Genomic DNA, 17,121 nt, shown 5'->3' with positions numbered 1-17,121 from the left:
AATATTTTAAACGTACAGCCGATCGGCTATACTCTATAAATCGAATAATTTAACAGTATCGAAGGGCGGCTATATCCCTATTAACATAACGTTTTAACCGATAGCCGATACCCCAGCCGAGCCGCTATACTATTTAAAAATATTATTTTTAGGTAGAGCTGCGCGGCGATATGTCATAAAAAGAATATTTTAAATGTATAGCCGGCCGGCTATACTCTATAGAAAGAATATTTTAACAGAGAGGATAGCCGCGCGGGAGTCCTCCATAGGCATGAACAGAATATTTTAAAAGAGAGTATAGCCGTTCGGATGGACGCCATAAAAGAATATTTTAACAGTACTACCGCGCGGCTATACCCTATTAGCATAACGTTTTAACAGTATAGCCGTTCGGCTATACACTAAGAACAGAATATTTCAACAGAGAGTATAACCGGACGGCTATACTATTTAAAAAGGTTATTTTAGGTATAGCCGAGCGGCTATACGCCATAAAAAGAATATTTTAAACGTATAGCCGGTCGGCTATACGCCATAAGAATATTTTAACAGAGAGGATAGCCACGCGGCGTTGCTCCATAGGTATGAATAGATTGTTTTAAGGCCTGACTCCATAAAAGATTATTTTAACAGTATAGCCGCGCGGCCCTACTCTAAAAAAGATTATTTTAAAATGAAAATTTAAGTAATATAATTTATGAAGTTAATTAAATTGTTTTTCTTTTATATATGAAATAATGCCTGTGGAACGACATGCCGTTAATCACTTCTGCGACCGAAAACAGACATGCGAAGCAACACGGCGTCGTTTCACTCGTTAAGCGAAGCGAGGAACAGATATAAAACATGGAGCACAAAACAAATGCCTTCTCTCTCTCACATCGGACTCTGCACTCCGAAGTCTTGGAGAGCAATCAAAGAATCCGATCAAGAGTGGAAAGCCATGGAAACCGAAGCTCAAGAATCCAATCCCCAAAACGACGCCGTAATCAACTCCTTCAGCGAGATCACCTCCGCCTCCAAACAAGAAGCCCTCTTCTTCCTCGAAAGCCACAACTGGGACCTCGATGCCGCCGTTTCGACATTCTTGGACAACAACACGGTCGCCGTCTCCGTCGACGCGCCCACCAACGCCGGCTCGTTTCCAATCCCGGCCTCCCACTCGCTCTCGCCCTCGCCCTCACACTCGCCCAACTACTCTCCTTCGCAGTCGCCGCCGCGCTCTCGCTCGCCGTCTCCGACTCCCTCTCGCGCTCCCTACCAGCTTCGATCGAAGCGCGCCGCCTCTAGTGGGGCCCAAGACAAAGCTGATACCAAGCCGCCTTCTGCGAGCCGTCCACGTGGCATACGCACGCTTTCCGATCTGAATCAGCCGGCAAAGGGTGGGTCCGGCAGTGATTCGGATGAGCCCCAGGAGTACTACACTGGTGGCGAGAAAAGGTACGATCTTTTGCGAGTTCTTGTTTGGTTCCTGAGAATGTCGAGGAAAATCACTGGTTTTTTTCCCTAATAAGGAATAAGGATTGTTAGTTGCTCTAACCCTATGTTCGGGAACCGACAAAATGCGGAATGTGGAATGTAATGCTTTGTGTTTGTGTGCTGAAAATTCGTTTTCTTTGCAACCAAAACAGATAAGCTGAAAATTATGTTTGGTCGCTGAGAAAAATGGTGGTCAGTAAAATAAAGAAAATTCCAATTGTTGTCGTTTGTCTATAACAAAAGAAAATAGGAATGCATCTGAACTAGGAAGATTATTCTCGGCCTGAAGAACGTCCTAGACCTGAAGAACGTCCTAGAGAAATTAGCCTCACAGGGACCTGATTGTAGGACCGAGAATCAATGTTTTGTGGTTAAGGAGTTGTCTTAAAATGTATTCCAATCATTGTCAAGTTGGTTCAACATTCTTGCTTTTGTTGACCTGCTACCACGTTTTATTCTTTGCAATTGTTCATTTAATATATGTTAGTTTTAATTTGTCATTGTTGGTTCCAGCGGAATGCTTGTCCAAGACCCTACCAAAGGCAGTGATGTGGATTCAATTTTCAGTCAAGCTAGACAGTTAGCGGCCGCCCAGGGACCTATAGATCCCCATCAACCTTCTTCAAGCTCAAAAAGTTTTACTGGAACAGCTAGACTGCTTTCAGGGGAGACTGTTCCAACTGCTGCACCTCAGCCACCTGAAGTTGTTATTCACACCATTACTTTCTGGAGGAATGGGTTTTCTGTAGATGATGGTCCGTTGCGGAGGCTGGATGATCCTGAAAATGCACCTTTCTTGGAAGTAAGTTTTAATGAAGCTTCTCTATAATGGGTTTAATTATTCCCGAATTTTATGATTCTTTCTGAAAAAGAAAAATTGGTTTGGTCGCTTGTATGAGTCTACCAGCTTCTTTTCCTAGTGCATTGATATGAACTTGATTTTTTTTAGTATATAGAGTAAATCTAAACAAAACTCTAATCCAACCTGTTTCAAATCAACTGAAAATGTCTTAATGTGTTTCGGAAATACTTGGGAGTATGACACTCTGGCGATTGGGCGTTGTATTCTAGGGATTCTCGAGGCATGTGCCACTGTCACGTGCCGGGGTTTCGGGATGAGTAAACATCTTTCTCAAATTTACTTCCACAAGTTTTGATCTCATTATTTTGATAAGCTTGTTGAAAAATAGCACAGTTGGTAGCCAAACTAGAGGTTGTCCCAAATGAACCTTTCAAAATATTGCAATTAATTGTTGTGTACAAATTTCTTAAGTTCTGATTAGTTGCTCTCCTTTCGCCTTTTGTTGCAATTATAGGTTTTCATTTTACTTGCTTTTGTATTTTTTTTCTAGTTTGATCTCTCTTCTAAGTCCTGATAATTTTTCATTATTATGATTGCAGAGCATCAAGAAGTCTGAGTGCCCAAAAGAACTTGAGCCAGCCAATAGGAGGACTGCTGTTCATGTTAATCTTATGAGGCGGGAGGAAGAATACCCTGTTTGTGCTTAGTTCTCTCCTACTTGTATATATGTTATTAATATGCATCTGGTTCATTCTTTCTGATGTTTTCTAGTTTTGTTCCAGGAACCAGTGAAGCGGCATGTTGCTTTTCAGGGTGTTGGAAGAACTTTAGGTGAGAGCAGCTCTACCTCTGCTGCAGCTACCTCTGAGTCAATTGCTGCTGATCTTCCACTAAGAGCTGCTCCATTGCCCTCAATGGGTTTAACTGTGGATCAGTCATTACCATCAACCTCTATTCAGCTAAGGTTAGCAGATGGTACGCGTATGGTATCTCGCTTCAACTACCACCATACAATTAGAGACATCCATGCTTTTATTGATGCATCAAGACCTGATGGGGCAAGAAGTTACCGATTGCAGACAATGGGGTTCCCTCCGAAACAGCTCTCTGATCTGGATCAGACAATAGAGCAGGCTGGTATAGCCAATTCTGTTATTATCCAAAAACTCTAGGAGGTTGCACCCATCAATTCCGGAGCCATATTCAAGTACATGTGTCCTAAGCACAGATCTATTTTTCTGTGATGAATTTATGTTATATGTAAGGAATTTGAAAAATTAGCTATGAAACCATTCAACAACCGGTTTATGCTTTTTGATGCAATGACTTATCTGTTTTTGCAAAGCATACGAAGTAGAGTTTTCATTTGATGAGATGCCTTTCATTTAATGCTGTCTATTTTGTTGTCACTCTTGTATTTTCTTCTACTGATTTGATGGTTAACAATTATGGTTGGCCGAAACCCATTGTCATGGTGTTAGGCGCACAAAAATAAGGCACTACAAACATCATATTTTGACATTTCACGAAATGTGTGACACCTTGCAACCCGCATCCGCAGTTTATGCACCATTTAGAAGGGGTTAACATGATGAATAAATGGATCGGGTAACTTAGATATGGGAATTAAGGAATGAGATATTTAGTGATATATCCATTCTTAGCATTAATAATATAGATAAATTATACACTATTTAATTTCTATAAACATACCGAAAAAAAGCCCAAAAAATGACAGCTAACCTTATTGAATTTAATTTTTATTATTAAATTACTTTGATGCCTTATTGAGTGTTTTAGACTTTTTTATGAGGTTTTGGAGTTGAGTTCGTTTTAAGAAATCAATGGCAGTTTTGTAATTTAAAAGAAGTTAAAAACATTTTTGTTATGTTGTAAATGAGTATTTGGTGTGTTTCTAAAGTTCATTTATTATAAGGGGGTTTTTTCTTTTTGGTTTTTTTTATAAAATTTTAAATTTTTATAATTAGGGCTCCTATATTGGGTATAATAATGAATATTCCTTAAGGAATTGAAATCGGATCAATTACTCCCTCCTAAATGATCAAATTCCTTATTTTGAGAGAATTTTATTACATATTTTAACGTGGAATTCATATAAATTTTGATTCCTTATGTGTTAATAAACACAAGGGAAGTCAAAGATTGGAATCATTTTGATACCTATGTGTTAGTAAACACATGAAAAGTAAGAATTAGGATCATTTCAACGCCCATTCTTAATAAGTAAACATGCCAATTATAAGTGGAATTTTTGGCATGCGTCTATACTATTTGGAAACAAAATCTATTTTTCTTTTCAAAATATGAGATTGTGGATGACAATATTTGTTTTTCTTCTTTTGACAATGTTATATTTTAAACTACTATAATCTACAAAAAAGGGAATTCAAACTCGATTGTAAGGGTGTCTTGCTAACTAATATAATCCAACATTTGTGATAATATTTTCTTTTCAACTTCTTGTTTCTTTTGGTATAACATTGAATTTCAGTATAAAAACACATAAAAACACAAAATACCACTCTCCCAGTAAGTTCTTCATTCTTTTTTTCTCTCAACAGTGTAAGGAAAAGTACATTATATTGCTGCTTGCTCTCATTGGGGTACGTACGAGGGTTCTTTGTGTATGCCAGGAAGGTCTTTGCTTAGCTAGGCCTTGTTTGCAAGATTGCCATCTCCATATCGTAATATTTAACTTCACAGCGGGCATGAAATGCAAGAATCAAAAAGTTACTAGAGAGAAGATTGGAGCCAGAGAGAGATGGAAGGGACGTTTAGAGTGTGTCCCACTAACTTTCTCATCACCTTTCTCTTTTCCTTCCTCTCTCCTCTCCTCTCCACAGCTCCCCAAAGCCCACTTCTTTTTGTTCTTAAAATTATTATGAATTAGACCCATACGATATGACTGCTCCTGACGATATTTTACTTTCATTCTATGTATTCAGATGGAGAGAGAGCCGAGGGATATAGTTTTCCTCTTGTAATTTAGACTATCGCTTAAATCAAAAAATAAAAAAAAATTAAGAGAAAGAGGAATACAATGTCGTGTGCATGCCGACTTGGTCTCCCCAAGAACGCATGTCACAACAAATGCATATAAACGTGTGACTATGATCTTAATCTTAGCTTATTATTAGTGGATTATTTCTACTTGGAGAGAAGATAATTAAGTCATGGGCAGGAGATTAAGGCTGAACTGAAATTAATTAAAGACAGAGAAAGAGAGAGATGCATATAGATATAGGGCCAGGGGAGTATTGGACAATCCAAAATCACCAGAGAATATTAAAATGGTCGGATAGATTATGAAATACCATCGATCACCAAGATGGACGGTTGACATCTTGATCATTTACCCATCAATCATAAGCACAGCAGAGTAGGCCACGAGGGGAGCAGATGGTTGGACCAAACACCATAGGCCGGCCACTTAATCTTTCTACATTAATTCGAACGAAAATAACACTTTGTGCTATTTCAGACTAATAGTACAATAGCATGTGAACTAATGATTTCACGTGTGATTATGTTATTGATCGAAAATAACAAAACAATGTCATTCCCGTTATAATTTTTTTTTTTTCCTAAGTTCTCATAAATTACCATGCTCTCTCCGTTGAGAGAACTAAAAGAAAAAAAATGTTTGTTTTGCTTGTGCATTTGTAAACTATTATTAATCAAGTTAATCATTTAGATTCACAGTTTTAACTATAAAAAAAACACATTAATTAAGGACCTTTTTTCTCTTTTTAATTATTCTCTTCTTCCAAGTTCCCACCGAGGACTGAAGAGAAAAAGGCAGTCTCAAACGCAGTCAGTCTGCAGCGCAGCACCAGTGGCAGTACAATAAACGAGGAGATAGATATATAGATGAAAATAATAATATCACAAAGTATAATTAGTTTTGATTATTAATCTCATCCCGAAGGAAAGGTTCTCAGGTTTCTCCATTCTGAGCAGAGGTACACGTCAACTCCGCGTGCACCCTTCTGTTCATTTTTTAAGAACTATGAACTCTCTCTTTTTTCAATACACTCTATGTATTGTGAAATTATACTAGAGTCTAGAGAGAGAGAGAGAGAGAGAGTACTGTTTATGTACAGAAAGGAGGAAAAGAAAAGTAGCCATTTCCGAGGGAGGTCTAAATCTATCAACCCTTTACAGATATATATATCAGTCATGTAAATTTCTGACAGACCTCCACTGTGTCTTTGTCCGTGTGTGTAATTTGGAGGGGAGGCTTGCTTCCTTCTTTCCTTGCTTTTCTGTACACATAAAGACTGTCACATGTGGAGATTTAGCTTAAAAACCGGGTGGCAATTCCTCTGCTGAGAAAGAAAGAAAGAGAGAAGTTCCACTTCCAGGCCACTCTGAGAGAGAGAGAGAGAGAGAGAGAGAGAGGGAGAGAGAGATGGAGAGAGGAGGAACCAATTGTAATAATAATAGTGGTGTTACTTATAGTGGTCTGATGATGGGGTTTGGGAACAACACTAGTAGAACTGGGAGTAGTAAGGCACAGTTTCTTTCTCTACCTTTGATGGTGGGTTGCAGCCATCCAAACTTGCAAAGTGATCATCAGACGACTGATCAGGAGATGATGGTTAGTTGCAGCGATAGAATGAAAGCCAAGATTATGGCTCATCCTCTCTTCCCTCGTCTCTTGGCCTCCTATGTCAGTTGCCAAAAGGTGAACACTAGTTTAATTCATTTTCAAACCCCATGATCTTCAATCTCTCTCTCTCTCTCTCTCTGACCCAGAGACATACCCAGTTAAAAAAAAGGTCTGAGAGAGTTATGTGGTCCATGAAAGGAATATGTATTATTTTTCATTTTTCGTAGGTTTTGGTTTGTTTTCTGTCTGCATGTCCTTGTTGTCTGATGTTGTTTGGGAAATTTTAATTAATTAATTAGGTTGGGGCACCTCCTGAAGTGGTGGCTAGGTTAGAGCAGGCCTGCAGTGCTGCTGTTCACAATTCTGAGGCAGCATGTTTAGAAGGAGGGGATCCAGACCCAGCGCTGGACCAGTTCATGGAGGCCTACTGCGAGATGCTGACTAAGTACGAGGAAGAGCTCACAAAACCCTTCAAAGAAGCCATGCTTTTCCTCTCCAAAATCGACTCCCAGCTCCAAGCTCTCACAGTTCATTCTTCCTCAGATTCTGGTTGTCATCAACATCACCTTCTTATATCTATATATGTAATTCCTCTAGTGTTTCTTTCCTGCATCTTCAGCTGCAACTTGAACTGTTTTACAATGGATCTTATCAAAACGGTCCTGATCTGATTCTCTTCTCTTTCTTTCTAAGCTTATTTCAAAACTGTAGCAATTGAAATTCAAAACTTGAGTTTGGTGTTTGCTTGTAAAGTTTAGCAGGAAGATTGCTTGAGGTAATTATGGTAGATCAAGTCTTTTAGAAGATTTTACTGTGATTAGGGTTATTCATTTTCTTCTTAACTTGGGTATATAGCCACTAATTAAACAATGGCATCCTCATTAGGCTTGATTTAGTACTTAATAATTACCATATACATATTTATATTTTCATCTGTAGTAATTTTGTTCTGCACTGATTTTTTGTCATGCGTGATCTGTCAGCTAGTAGTGATGATAATATTGTTGGGAGAAGTGGGTCTCCAGAAGAGGTTGATGCCACCAAGAATGAGAGTTGCATAGACCCTCGAGCTGAAGATAGGGAAATCAAAGCTAAGCTTTTGCACAAATACACTGGATATCTGGGCAGCCTCAAGCAGGAGTTTATGAAGAAGAAAAAGAATGGAAAGTTGCCGAAGGAAGCCCGGCATCAGTTGCTGACTGGTGGAGCAGACACTACAAGTGGCCCTATCCATCGGTACACCTTATACTCAGTCTTTACTAATCTTTGTTTTCGTCCATTGTCTTGCCAGACTGTACTTCAAATCTGACAAAATAAGTATCTATATGATAGCCTAAGTCTTACAAGAGAACGTTATGCGATATATTGTACTCAATCTATATTTTCGTTACATAACATAAGTCTGACGAGAGAATGTTAAATTTGTATATGCAGGAAGCTCAGAAGCTAGCACTGGCAGAGTCTACTGGTCTGGATCTGAAGCAGATAAATAACTGGTTCATCAATCAGAGGAAACGCCATTGGAAGCCTTCAGAGGATATTCAATTTGCTGTGATGGATCCAACACATCCTCATCATCATCCCCACTTCTACATGGACAACAATCTCACCTTCCCCATGAACAGCACATCTACTCTCCTTTGATATTTTATCACTTGGCTTAAATGCATGTCTATATATGTTAAGAATTTGGTGTACCCAAATTAATTTACGTCTCTAACTTCTTGACATTTTGAGACCACTCTTAATTTGATTAGGCGGGCCGAGACTTCTAATTTGGTCCTACCCCTAGCTTCTCCAAAGTGCTTTTAGCAGAAGCATGTGGTTTTGGTATATTTTCAGCACCTTGATTTCTTTAGCATCATTTAGAATTTTAGCTTGGCCAAGCATGGTTTTGGTCCAGTGGTATGCAAGCATATGCACAACGGGAACAAAGCGCACACAAAAGACATTGAAACAAGCTGTCTTCTCTTTCTACGATATCACACGTGATATTTCACATCACCTTGTCCACTATGTTTTTTCATTTATTTCCTTTTTAGTTCGGTTATTAACGTTAATTTGGGAAAATTTAGATATTAATTAAAATATCTTGTTTGTGTTGGGAGATAATAATTGATGATAATGTTGAAATTAAATTGTGACATTAATAAATAAATAAAATTTAGACATTTGAGACAACCAAACACGAGTGTTAAAAAGCTAACGAAAATGACAGACTAACGTGTTGGTTTGACTTTGTTACCACTTTGCTTACATGCTTTGTATTTCAGTTCTGTATCTAAATCGGATAAGATATGTAAATTATTGAAGCTAGTTCTTCAAATTAGGCCTTACATAAACTTAGTCTTCCTATTAATTAAGGCAAAGTTGACCTATAAATTAATTTAGCGACCTATTTCTATTTATTTATGATAAGCGATAGAATATTATTGATGTGAAAAATCTAATACAAGAAGTTGGTTAGACATTATGATGATGATGATGATGATGATGGTTTAGAATGGCACCATACATACTAAATTCATCTATCATCAATAATGATAGGGGCACCAATTCTTATCGCAACCTGTATTTATGTAAACTCAAATTTCACTCTTAATACCATATTCGCCTATTAACACAAAATATTATTAATAATGGTAGGGGTCATACCTCTTATACAACTTTAAAATGTCAATTGAGTATAGCAATAAACCTACCATATTCCAAAAAGCTCGGCTCCTTACCTAAAAATTAAGGAGCTTATTCTCAAAGTAAATGGAAACTTGCCAATTTTTTTTTAAACAAAGAAAATTAAAAGACTTTTAGAAAAAGAAAAAAGTTAAATGAAATTGAAATGTCAAAATCTCATTTATTTTGAGGAGAAACTCCTCCTCGGTTTTAAGGAGTCAAGTTTTTTCCTTCCAAATAACATATCTCGAATTCAAAAATGAGTTTGTTTAAAGCTATGTAAATATGCAACTAACCAAAAAAATAAAATTGTGTTGTCATATTTACATGCATGTATGAAATGTGGTTATATTTTTATTTAACGAAGTAATAGGTTGTTGTCAGTGGAATATAGCTTAGTTGATTGAGTTCTTTCACCTCTAACATTTTATCGTATTGAAGGATAAAAGTTTGCAGAAGAGTAAATAATAAAATAAATTGGCCGAAAAGATAATAAGAATAAGAGGAAAAACTATTAATATAATATTTGGTAAGTAGCTATTAGTATGTGAGTTATAGTTCTTTTTGTGGGTAACAAAAATGTTGTCATTCGTTACTTAGGTTTATAAATTCTAAGTCATAGATAACAAAATAATAACTTTCCCTCGGAGCCGACAAGCGATAAGCGAGAAGCGAAGAAACCCTCGAGTCATTGGGCCCCTTGGGGTCGGTGGCTTCCCATCTCCCTCCCCTTCCTTCTTTCCCTGCTTTCCTTTTGCTCCTTTTATTTTTTTGTTTAAATTTAAAATTTTCTTTTTTTGCAGACTTGGTTGTGGCTGGCTATAATCCCATCTATTTTCACACCAAGACATGTGGTAGGGGGTGGATGAGAGTTAGAACGAGAAGCTTCAGATCTAGGAATTTATTCCCCGTCGGATTTTCGATGTTCTCCCGTGCCTTGGCATACCACGATTCTCTTCTCTCCTATTGGCAATTATGGTTGTCTCTGTTATGGATCTGGATAGCTTTGGTTGTGCATCATTTTGTAGAGAAAAGTGTTCTGCTTCTTTAGTCGGTGTTGTTTGGTTTCTTTTATTTGGTGTAGTTTGTTATTAAAGTCCAGAAACTTTATGAGTTGTTTGGTATTCTCTTGTAATTCCCAGAAAATTGTTGATTTTGTTGAGTGGTCTAGTTTCTCTACGAGAGTTATGCCGGTTAGCAGCTAGGTTTTATCCTTAATGTAACCGACTTGATATACTTAATGTAACTGACTTGATACAGGACAACTTAGACATTAAATAAGGGTTTTTAGATAAGTTCTTTGCGATTTTTTTTCTCCAGATCGTTTCAACCCTAGAGCTGATTCTAGTCACTAGGAAGCTTTATCCATGTCTGTCATATTACTAATCGAGATGACTCTCTATATACATTTTTAATTGATCTAATAAAATATTATGGCTTGTTTGGTCAAAAGTCATAGATTGGTGACCTTGTATCTATACAACTCATGATAACAGGTGTAAGTAAGAAATAGCTTTCTACTTAACTCTTAGAGCACTTCCACCAGTTTGCCTTTTGTCATGGCAAGAGGGGGTTAGGGCAGCTACTATTCACATGAATAGTGGCTGCCCTTACAAAAGGTTGTAGTGTTTTCACCCATTGCTATGACAACAACTATTCACATGAGATATGAGGAAATAAATTTGTATAGAGTTGGTGTGGGAAGTGAAAACTATGACTAAGTATTTATTTTTTAAAAAATCTGAATTTTTTTGTATTTTTTTAAGATTTTGTTAATAAAAAAAATTATTGCTAATGTCAAGAAACTGGCCTTCAACTCGGCTCATCTCGCCTGAGGGCTGTTTCATAGGCCCCACCTCTTGCCCGGGCCAGCCCCTGTTGCTGAGGGTCAGATGGAATTGCTCTTAAGCATTGAACTTTGAATTCTAATTTTGAATTTATTAAATTTTTATGCTTTAACTAGGAAGAGTACTATGTATGTCACATTAAATAATGAAACTAGAGACTTACCTAAATACAAAATAAGAAACCATTAAATATGTAATCAATTTCCAACTGAATGTTGAAAAAGCTCCAAAGTTCATATTCCACGTATTTTCTTAATAAAGAAATGAATTTACAAAATAAATATAAAAAAATAAATAAAGAATAAACTCAAAAGAGAAAAAGAAAAGAAAAACACATTTATTTTAGTATTATAATTGAGCATGAATGTATGCAAGAATGGATGATGATGTTGATGATGATGGAGATGATACATGATGATATGCCATACATTCTGTTCATCCTCGCAAGTCGCATCCGCCCAAGCAAAAGCTCTCTCTCTCTCTCTATCGCTCTCTCCGAGCACTCTCCTCTTCCACTCTTTCCCAGTTTGTTCAAACCTTCCACGTCTAGGGTTTCCTTTTACTTCATTAAACCCTTACCATCTAAAGCCCTCAATCTAATCGACAAAACCCTAAGTTAAACTCTTCACTTTATACAACAATCTCGCCTCATTTGGCTCACATTTTCCCTAAAATCAGCTTATTGGTCTCTGTCTCTGTCTGCCTTTCTGAAATCGCAAAACTTCGAGCTGCACAACATTCATGGCCAAGACCAAACCTGGAAAAAAGGACCTGGACTCTTACACCATCAAGGGCACCACCAAAGTCGTTCGAAGTACATCTTTATCTCTCTCTATCTAAAAAACCCAGAATTTAGTTTCCAGTTTCAGCTTCTGAAAACCCAAGATTGTCTGATATTTATTAAATCTAGCTCTGAGAAACCCAAAATTTCAATCTTTACATATATAGACAAGTTATTTGTAAAACCCAGATTCAAAATTTCAATTTTAAGCTCGGAAAACCCATAACTAATCTTAGTTTTTTCAATTTTTTGGTGCTGAAGACTCCATTTTTTTAAAAACATTTTATACGGTTCATGTTTCTCTGCTATGCGTGGCATTGATTTTCGATTGAATTTGTGCTTGCCATAGCTGGTGATTGTGTGTTAATGCGACCATCGGACTCCGATAAGCCTCCATATGTGGCACGCGTGGAGAAGATCGAAGCGGACCACCGCAACAACGTGAAGGTTCGGGTTCGATGGTATTATCGACCTGAGGAGTCCATCGGAGGGCGAAGACAGTTCCATGGAGCCAAGGAGCTGTTTCTATCAGACCACTATGATGTGCAGAGTGCACACACTATAGAAGGGAAGTGTACGGTGCACTCCTTCAAGAACTACACTAAGCTTGAGAATGTGGGAGCCGAGGATTACTTCTGTAGGTTTGAGTACAAGGCTTCCACTGGAGGGTTCACACCAGACCGCGTGGCTGTGTAAGCAATGTGTTCTTTTGGCTTTGGTTGTCTATTTTCCTGCTCACAGAAAAACACACATGTATATTTGATTGGTGATGTTGGATTTTGAAATTATGTTACTTTGCTTTTTGTGTTGAAGGTATTGTAAATGTGAGATGCCATACAATCCGGATGACCTTATGGTGCAGTGTGAGGGATGCAAGGACTGGTAAATGCACACCATTCGTTTCTTTTATGCTTGGTATTATTCATCCATTTCAAAGTTTGAATGCACTTTTTTCCATTAATCATCGAGTGCTTTGGCAATTATCGTTTTATAAGCTTTCATAATTAGCAGCGTGTGGAATAGAAAATGGAAATTGTGACTGCTCGTGCCATGATTCCATTTGTAGAAGGTGATGATCGTTAAATTCATTTGCTACTGAGGTTTTGCAGATTATGAGATAAGATGTTTGTCCAAATTTCAGATCCTCTTGATGGCAAACACATTGAGCTTCACATTTATCTTATTGGAGTTGGTGAAACATGTGGAATGTTTCACGACGAGATTTAATTAACAGCAAATATTCAGGTCTTATTGACCATAGTGGGTTTCAGAACCTATGCACTGCTTCATTCTCAGTAGCTTTCAACACTTGGAAGTTAGTTATTTCTCTTTTTTCCTTTACGAACAATAGTGAGCTGTATTGTGAGCGGGGGCTCATCTGATTTCCTTTTCTATCTTCCTTTCCAATAATCTCTAACCATCAATTTGCAGAATTTAAGGCTATAAATGTTTTCTTATTCTTAACATAGTGTGCATCTCTTGCACAGTCTTCTTTTGGTTTATTAAGTTTGATGATTGTTTGGCGGGTTCTTGAGAGCTTGATGTAAGGACAGGTTTTAAATACTGATTGTAGTGGATATATTGAAGGTTTGAAATTAGGGAACTCTTTATGGAAATATTGATAAAAATATCAATATCAAGAGAAATTGGATTGGAAATTTGAATTGGTGCTTTATGATTTTCTTTTTCTACGTTAAGCTTTTCTTATGTTACTTTTGTCAAAGCCCATCATATTACTTAATTAATTTAGGATCAGATGGACCAAATTGTGAACAAAATAGTGGTTGGTTGCTGTTAAAACTCTTGAAAATAGTGGAATAATTTCTTTTTGACAGTCCCATTAAGGTCCACAATCTATGTAATGGTGGGCATTTTTAAAAATAAAATAAAATGTGGCAATGCCTTTGCCTTGGCAACATAATTATTTGTTGGTGATTTCATTTGAAACTAACAATTAAAGATTGTATAAATGGTAATAACAGACACGCTTCCTTTTTTGTGTTCATCTTTTGCAGGTTTCATCCCTCTTGTATGGGTATGACCATTGAAGATGCAAAAAAGTTGGAGCACTTCTTGTGTTCTGACTGCTCATCTGATGATGATGCCAAAAGATCCTTGAATACATTCCCAGTATCACCATCTGTTGAGGCTAAGGTGAGAATTCTGTGTGTTTTGTTCTTATGATTCCAAGACATTCTTGATATAGAATAACCCTTGCCCCACCTCTTAAGCTTGAAGGTTGCATCACTGGCCATAATCAATTGAAAATTTTTTTAGGAAAAAAAGGAGAAGATGAATTATAGAGAATTTTAATGACTTAAATTCGTAGTCAGTGTTTATTCCTCAATTGATGCCGATTTAAAATTGGAAAAATGAGGCTTCTACCTTTTTTGTAAACTAGGAAAGGAGTTACCATCAATCTTCTAACCAAGCTCATTTGGAAATTAGTTTACAGACCTTGAGTTCTACATGTGTGGATGTTGGAGATGTTGGCTTTACCTAAAATACTTGGACTTCCTTGCTCAACATTGTTGGATGACTTTATGACTAATCTATGGAATAAATAGTGGATAAAGAAAAATTAAAGTTTTGAGAGAAAGAGAGGTCCTATTTATAGTCATGATGATATTGCGCTGGTTATTGGAATTAATTTTAGGTAATGCTGTTAAAACTGCATAATATTGTTCTGTGAAGTCTTAACCAGAGCATTACGTTTTGACTGTTTCTGATGTAATTTTCTATAGGTTTCCTTGCTTCAATGAAGGACCATGGCTGATTAACCATGACGGTGTTATGTTTTAAATTTTATTCTAGGTGGAGCCAAAGCGCAGGAAGAGATGACCTATTGATTGGGATGCTTAGCGAGGAGGTATCCAACTTCTTTGGCATTAGCTCCAGTGTTGTGTGTTGTGGAAATGTACAGTGCAGAGAAGATACTGTGCTTGCACAATCCAAAGGCTTTTTTTAGTTTTATCAATGTTTGTATGTGTGCTAGACCTAGGCAATGACTTTGAGATCTGTGTTGTCCTTGCAAGACATTAAAATCATATTTAAGCACAGAAAACATGAGAACACACCAAACCAAAGATGTAGGAGGAACCTTGGATTTGTTGTGATGTGTTTATTGCTGGCATTACTTAGTATGCATGCAATGGCAACTGATTTAGTTTTTTTTAGCCCTTTTTCCCCCTTGTTTCATTGTCTTTCTGTTTTTGGGGATGAGAAAAAGTAGGGGAAGCAGGTTTTCTTTGGCAGCTCTTGATAGAGCTGCATCTGTGGATCAAGATCCAGAGATGCAGCTTTGGAATAGAGTTCTGTGTGTGCAACCCGAGGCATGGTGGGTGCAGTTTCAGGAGTAACTAGAACACCCATTTGGCTTAACCGATGGGTTTGCTCCCGCCTTTGTCTTTGTAAACACATCATTTGCCACTGGTTGATCTTACGGGCTGGTGGAATTGTGTTCTATTCTATCAGCCTGCTGAGGTCCAGCCAATTTTCATGCCATTTTCCCCCAAGATCTACTACCAACAGAGACCTGTGAATGTGCAACCGTATCACCTGTCGGAAGATCATCTTGAATTGTCATTATCATAACAGCAGGTTTTGTCGACCATATGATGGTTAACCGATGTTGTATGTTATTTGTGCATGTCTCAGATTTTGAAGAATCATGTCCCGGATTCTTGTTGAGTCACATCTTGCTCTTAGTACAAAGCTCTATTGTCATTTTAATTAAGCCATGCTACCATGGTACATGTTTACATCATTTGTGTATTGCTGACTCTCTACATCTCTCTCTCTCTCTCTCTCTCTCTCTCTCTCTCTCTCTCTCTGTGGTTATGTGGCTTGATTTGCTGATATTGGACCTCAAGTATTGACTGTTCTCAGAAAACAGATGAGATGTCTAAGAGGGCATCTTGATCTAATGCTATGGATGGCTCTACCATATTCCAAGTTGATGATTGGATCTCCTATCTTGGTGGCCAGCCAGACTATTTAATCTACATTTCTATTTATTCTAAAATTTTGTTCCTTGTACATCTCTTCATAATAGGGTGTGTTTGGTTTTAAATGTTTGAGAGTGGTCCCGGGTGCCAACTTTGTAGTGGCCCTTTTGACTGTATTAATTTGTTAGACCTAACATGTTCTTTTGCACTTCCAATGGATCTCCACATATTTATTTGAAAAAGAAAATAGGCTTTGACTTGCAAACAAGATGTCTTATGTTCGAATTTTCATGGCATTTTAGTTTGTTGTGTGTGTGAAAAATCTCTCTTTTTTAGACTATCGTTTATATTAAAATAATAATAATAATGGTGTGGCATGTGAAAAAGAAAATAAATTGATAACATTAAAAAAACTTAAAATCTTATTCCTAACCTTCCTTATAGCCTACGGCCTAAATTGCATCTTTACAAAGGAAAAAGGGATGGAGGTAAATTCCATTTTATTCAACATAAAGTTGATAAGTGTGTGTAAAATCTGTGGCAGAGGTTCTCTAACTCCATGCCATATAAAATCTGTGGCAGAGGTTCACTAACTTGTGCACGTTTGCAGGTTCTATCATTAAGAAAGCAATTCACCTTTTACAGTTATACTCGTGACAATTTCAACCATTGGGTGCATTAAACTAATCCTATTTCATTCTATACACGATTTGTGTATATCTATATATGAGTCTTTACCTTCTTTTATCAATGTATCTGTGCATCTCATTCCCTCCCCCAACAAGCTCTTCTCTACCTCAAATTAAGCCCAAAATGAATGGGGTGGCTACCCATTTTCTTTAAAGAAGGATCATCTTTATATAATTTAATTTAATTTATATGTGAATTTCAAAGTATAATGAAAGAATTAACAATTTAGGAAAAAAAAAGAAGAAGAAGAAGAAAGAATTAATAATATA

At 37.2% G+C, this 17,121-nt stretch overlaps 2 protein-coding genes and 1 pseudogene across 4 annotated transcripts; all 3 read left to right on the top strand.

Moving 5' to 3' along the window:
* The first annotated feature begins 865 nt into the window (after positions 1 to 865).
* On the top strand, positions 866 to 3,604 carry LOC103329327 (plant UBX domain-containing protein 4). The gene is made up of 4 exons (XM_008231781.2): positions 866 to 1,440; positions 1,993 to 2,281; positions 2,881 to 2,976; positions 3,064 to 3,604. The coding sequence occupies exons 1-4, from the start codon at positions 944 to 946 to the stop codon at positions 3,451 to 3,453; spliced, it is 1,272 nt and encodes a 423-aa protein (XP_008230003.2). The 5' UTR covers positions 866 to 943; the 3' UTR covers positions 3,454 to 3,604.
* A 2,758-nt stretch (positions 3,605 to 6,362) lies between these two features.
* LOC103329326 (homeobox protein knotted-1-like LET6) lies at positions 6,363 to 8,874 on the top strand (annotated as a pseudogene). The gene is made up of 4 exons (XR_016125901.1): positions 6,363 to 6,989; positions 7,214 to 7,463; positions 7,898 to 8,150; positions 8,349 to 8,874. The product of XR_016125901.1 is annotated as a homeobox protein knotted-1-like LET6 (transcript).
* Positions 8,875 to 11,803: 2,929 nt separating this feature from the next.
* Positions 11,804 to 15,391, top strand: LOC103329325 (chromatin remodeling protein EBS-like). Of its 2 annotated transcripts, none has more exons than XM_016793762.2 (5): positions 11,804 to 12,248; positions 12,565 to 12,907; positions 13,029 to 13,097; positions 14,231 to 14,369; positions 14,960 to 15,391. In XM_016793762.2, exons 1-5 carry the CDS (start codon positions 12,176 to 12,178, stop codon positions 14,975 to 14,977), a joined length of 642 nt encoding a protein of 213 aa, XP_016649248.1. In that variant the 5' UTR covers positions 11,804 to 12,175; the 3' UTR covers positions 14,978 to 15,391. The 2 variants fall into 2 exon arrangements, with proteins under 2 accessions (XP_016649248.1, XP_008230001.1); XM_008231779.3 differs by having other exon boundaries at positions 11,810 to 12,248; positions 15,030 to 15,391.
* Positions 15,392 to 17,121: the final 1,730 nt, after the last annotated feature.

Source organism: Prunus mume, linkage group LG4, assembly GCF_029339155.1.
Source record: "Prunus mume cultivar Tortuosa linkage group LG4, ASM2933915v1, whole genome shotgun sequence".
NCBI lineage: Eukaryota > Viridiplantae > Streptophyta > Magnoliopsida > Rosales > Rosaceae > Prunus > Prunus mume.
This window is presented reverse-complemented; position numbering and strand designations above follow the sequence as displayed.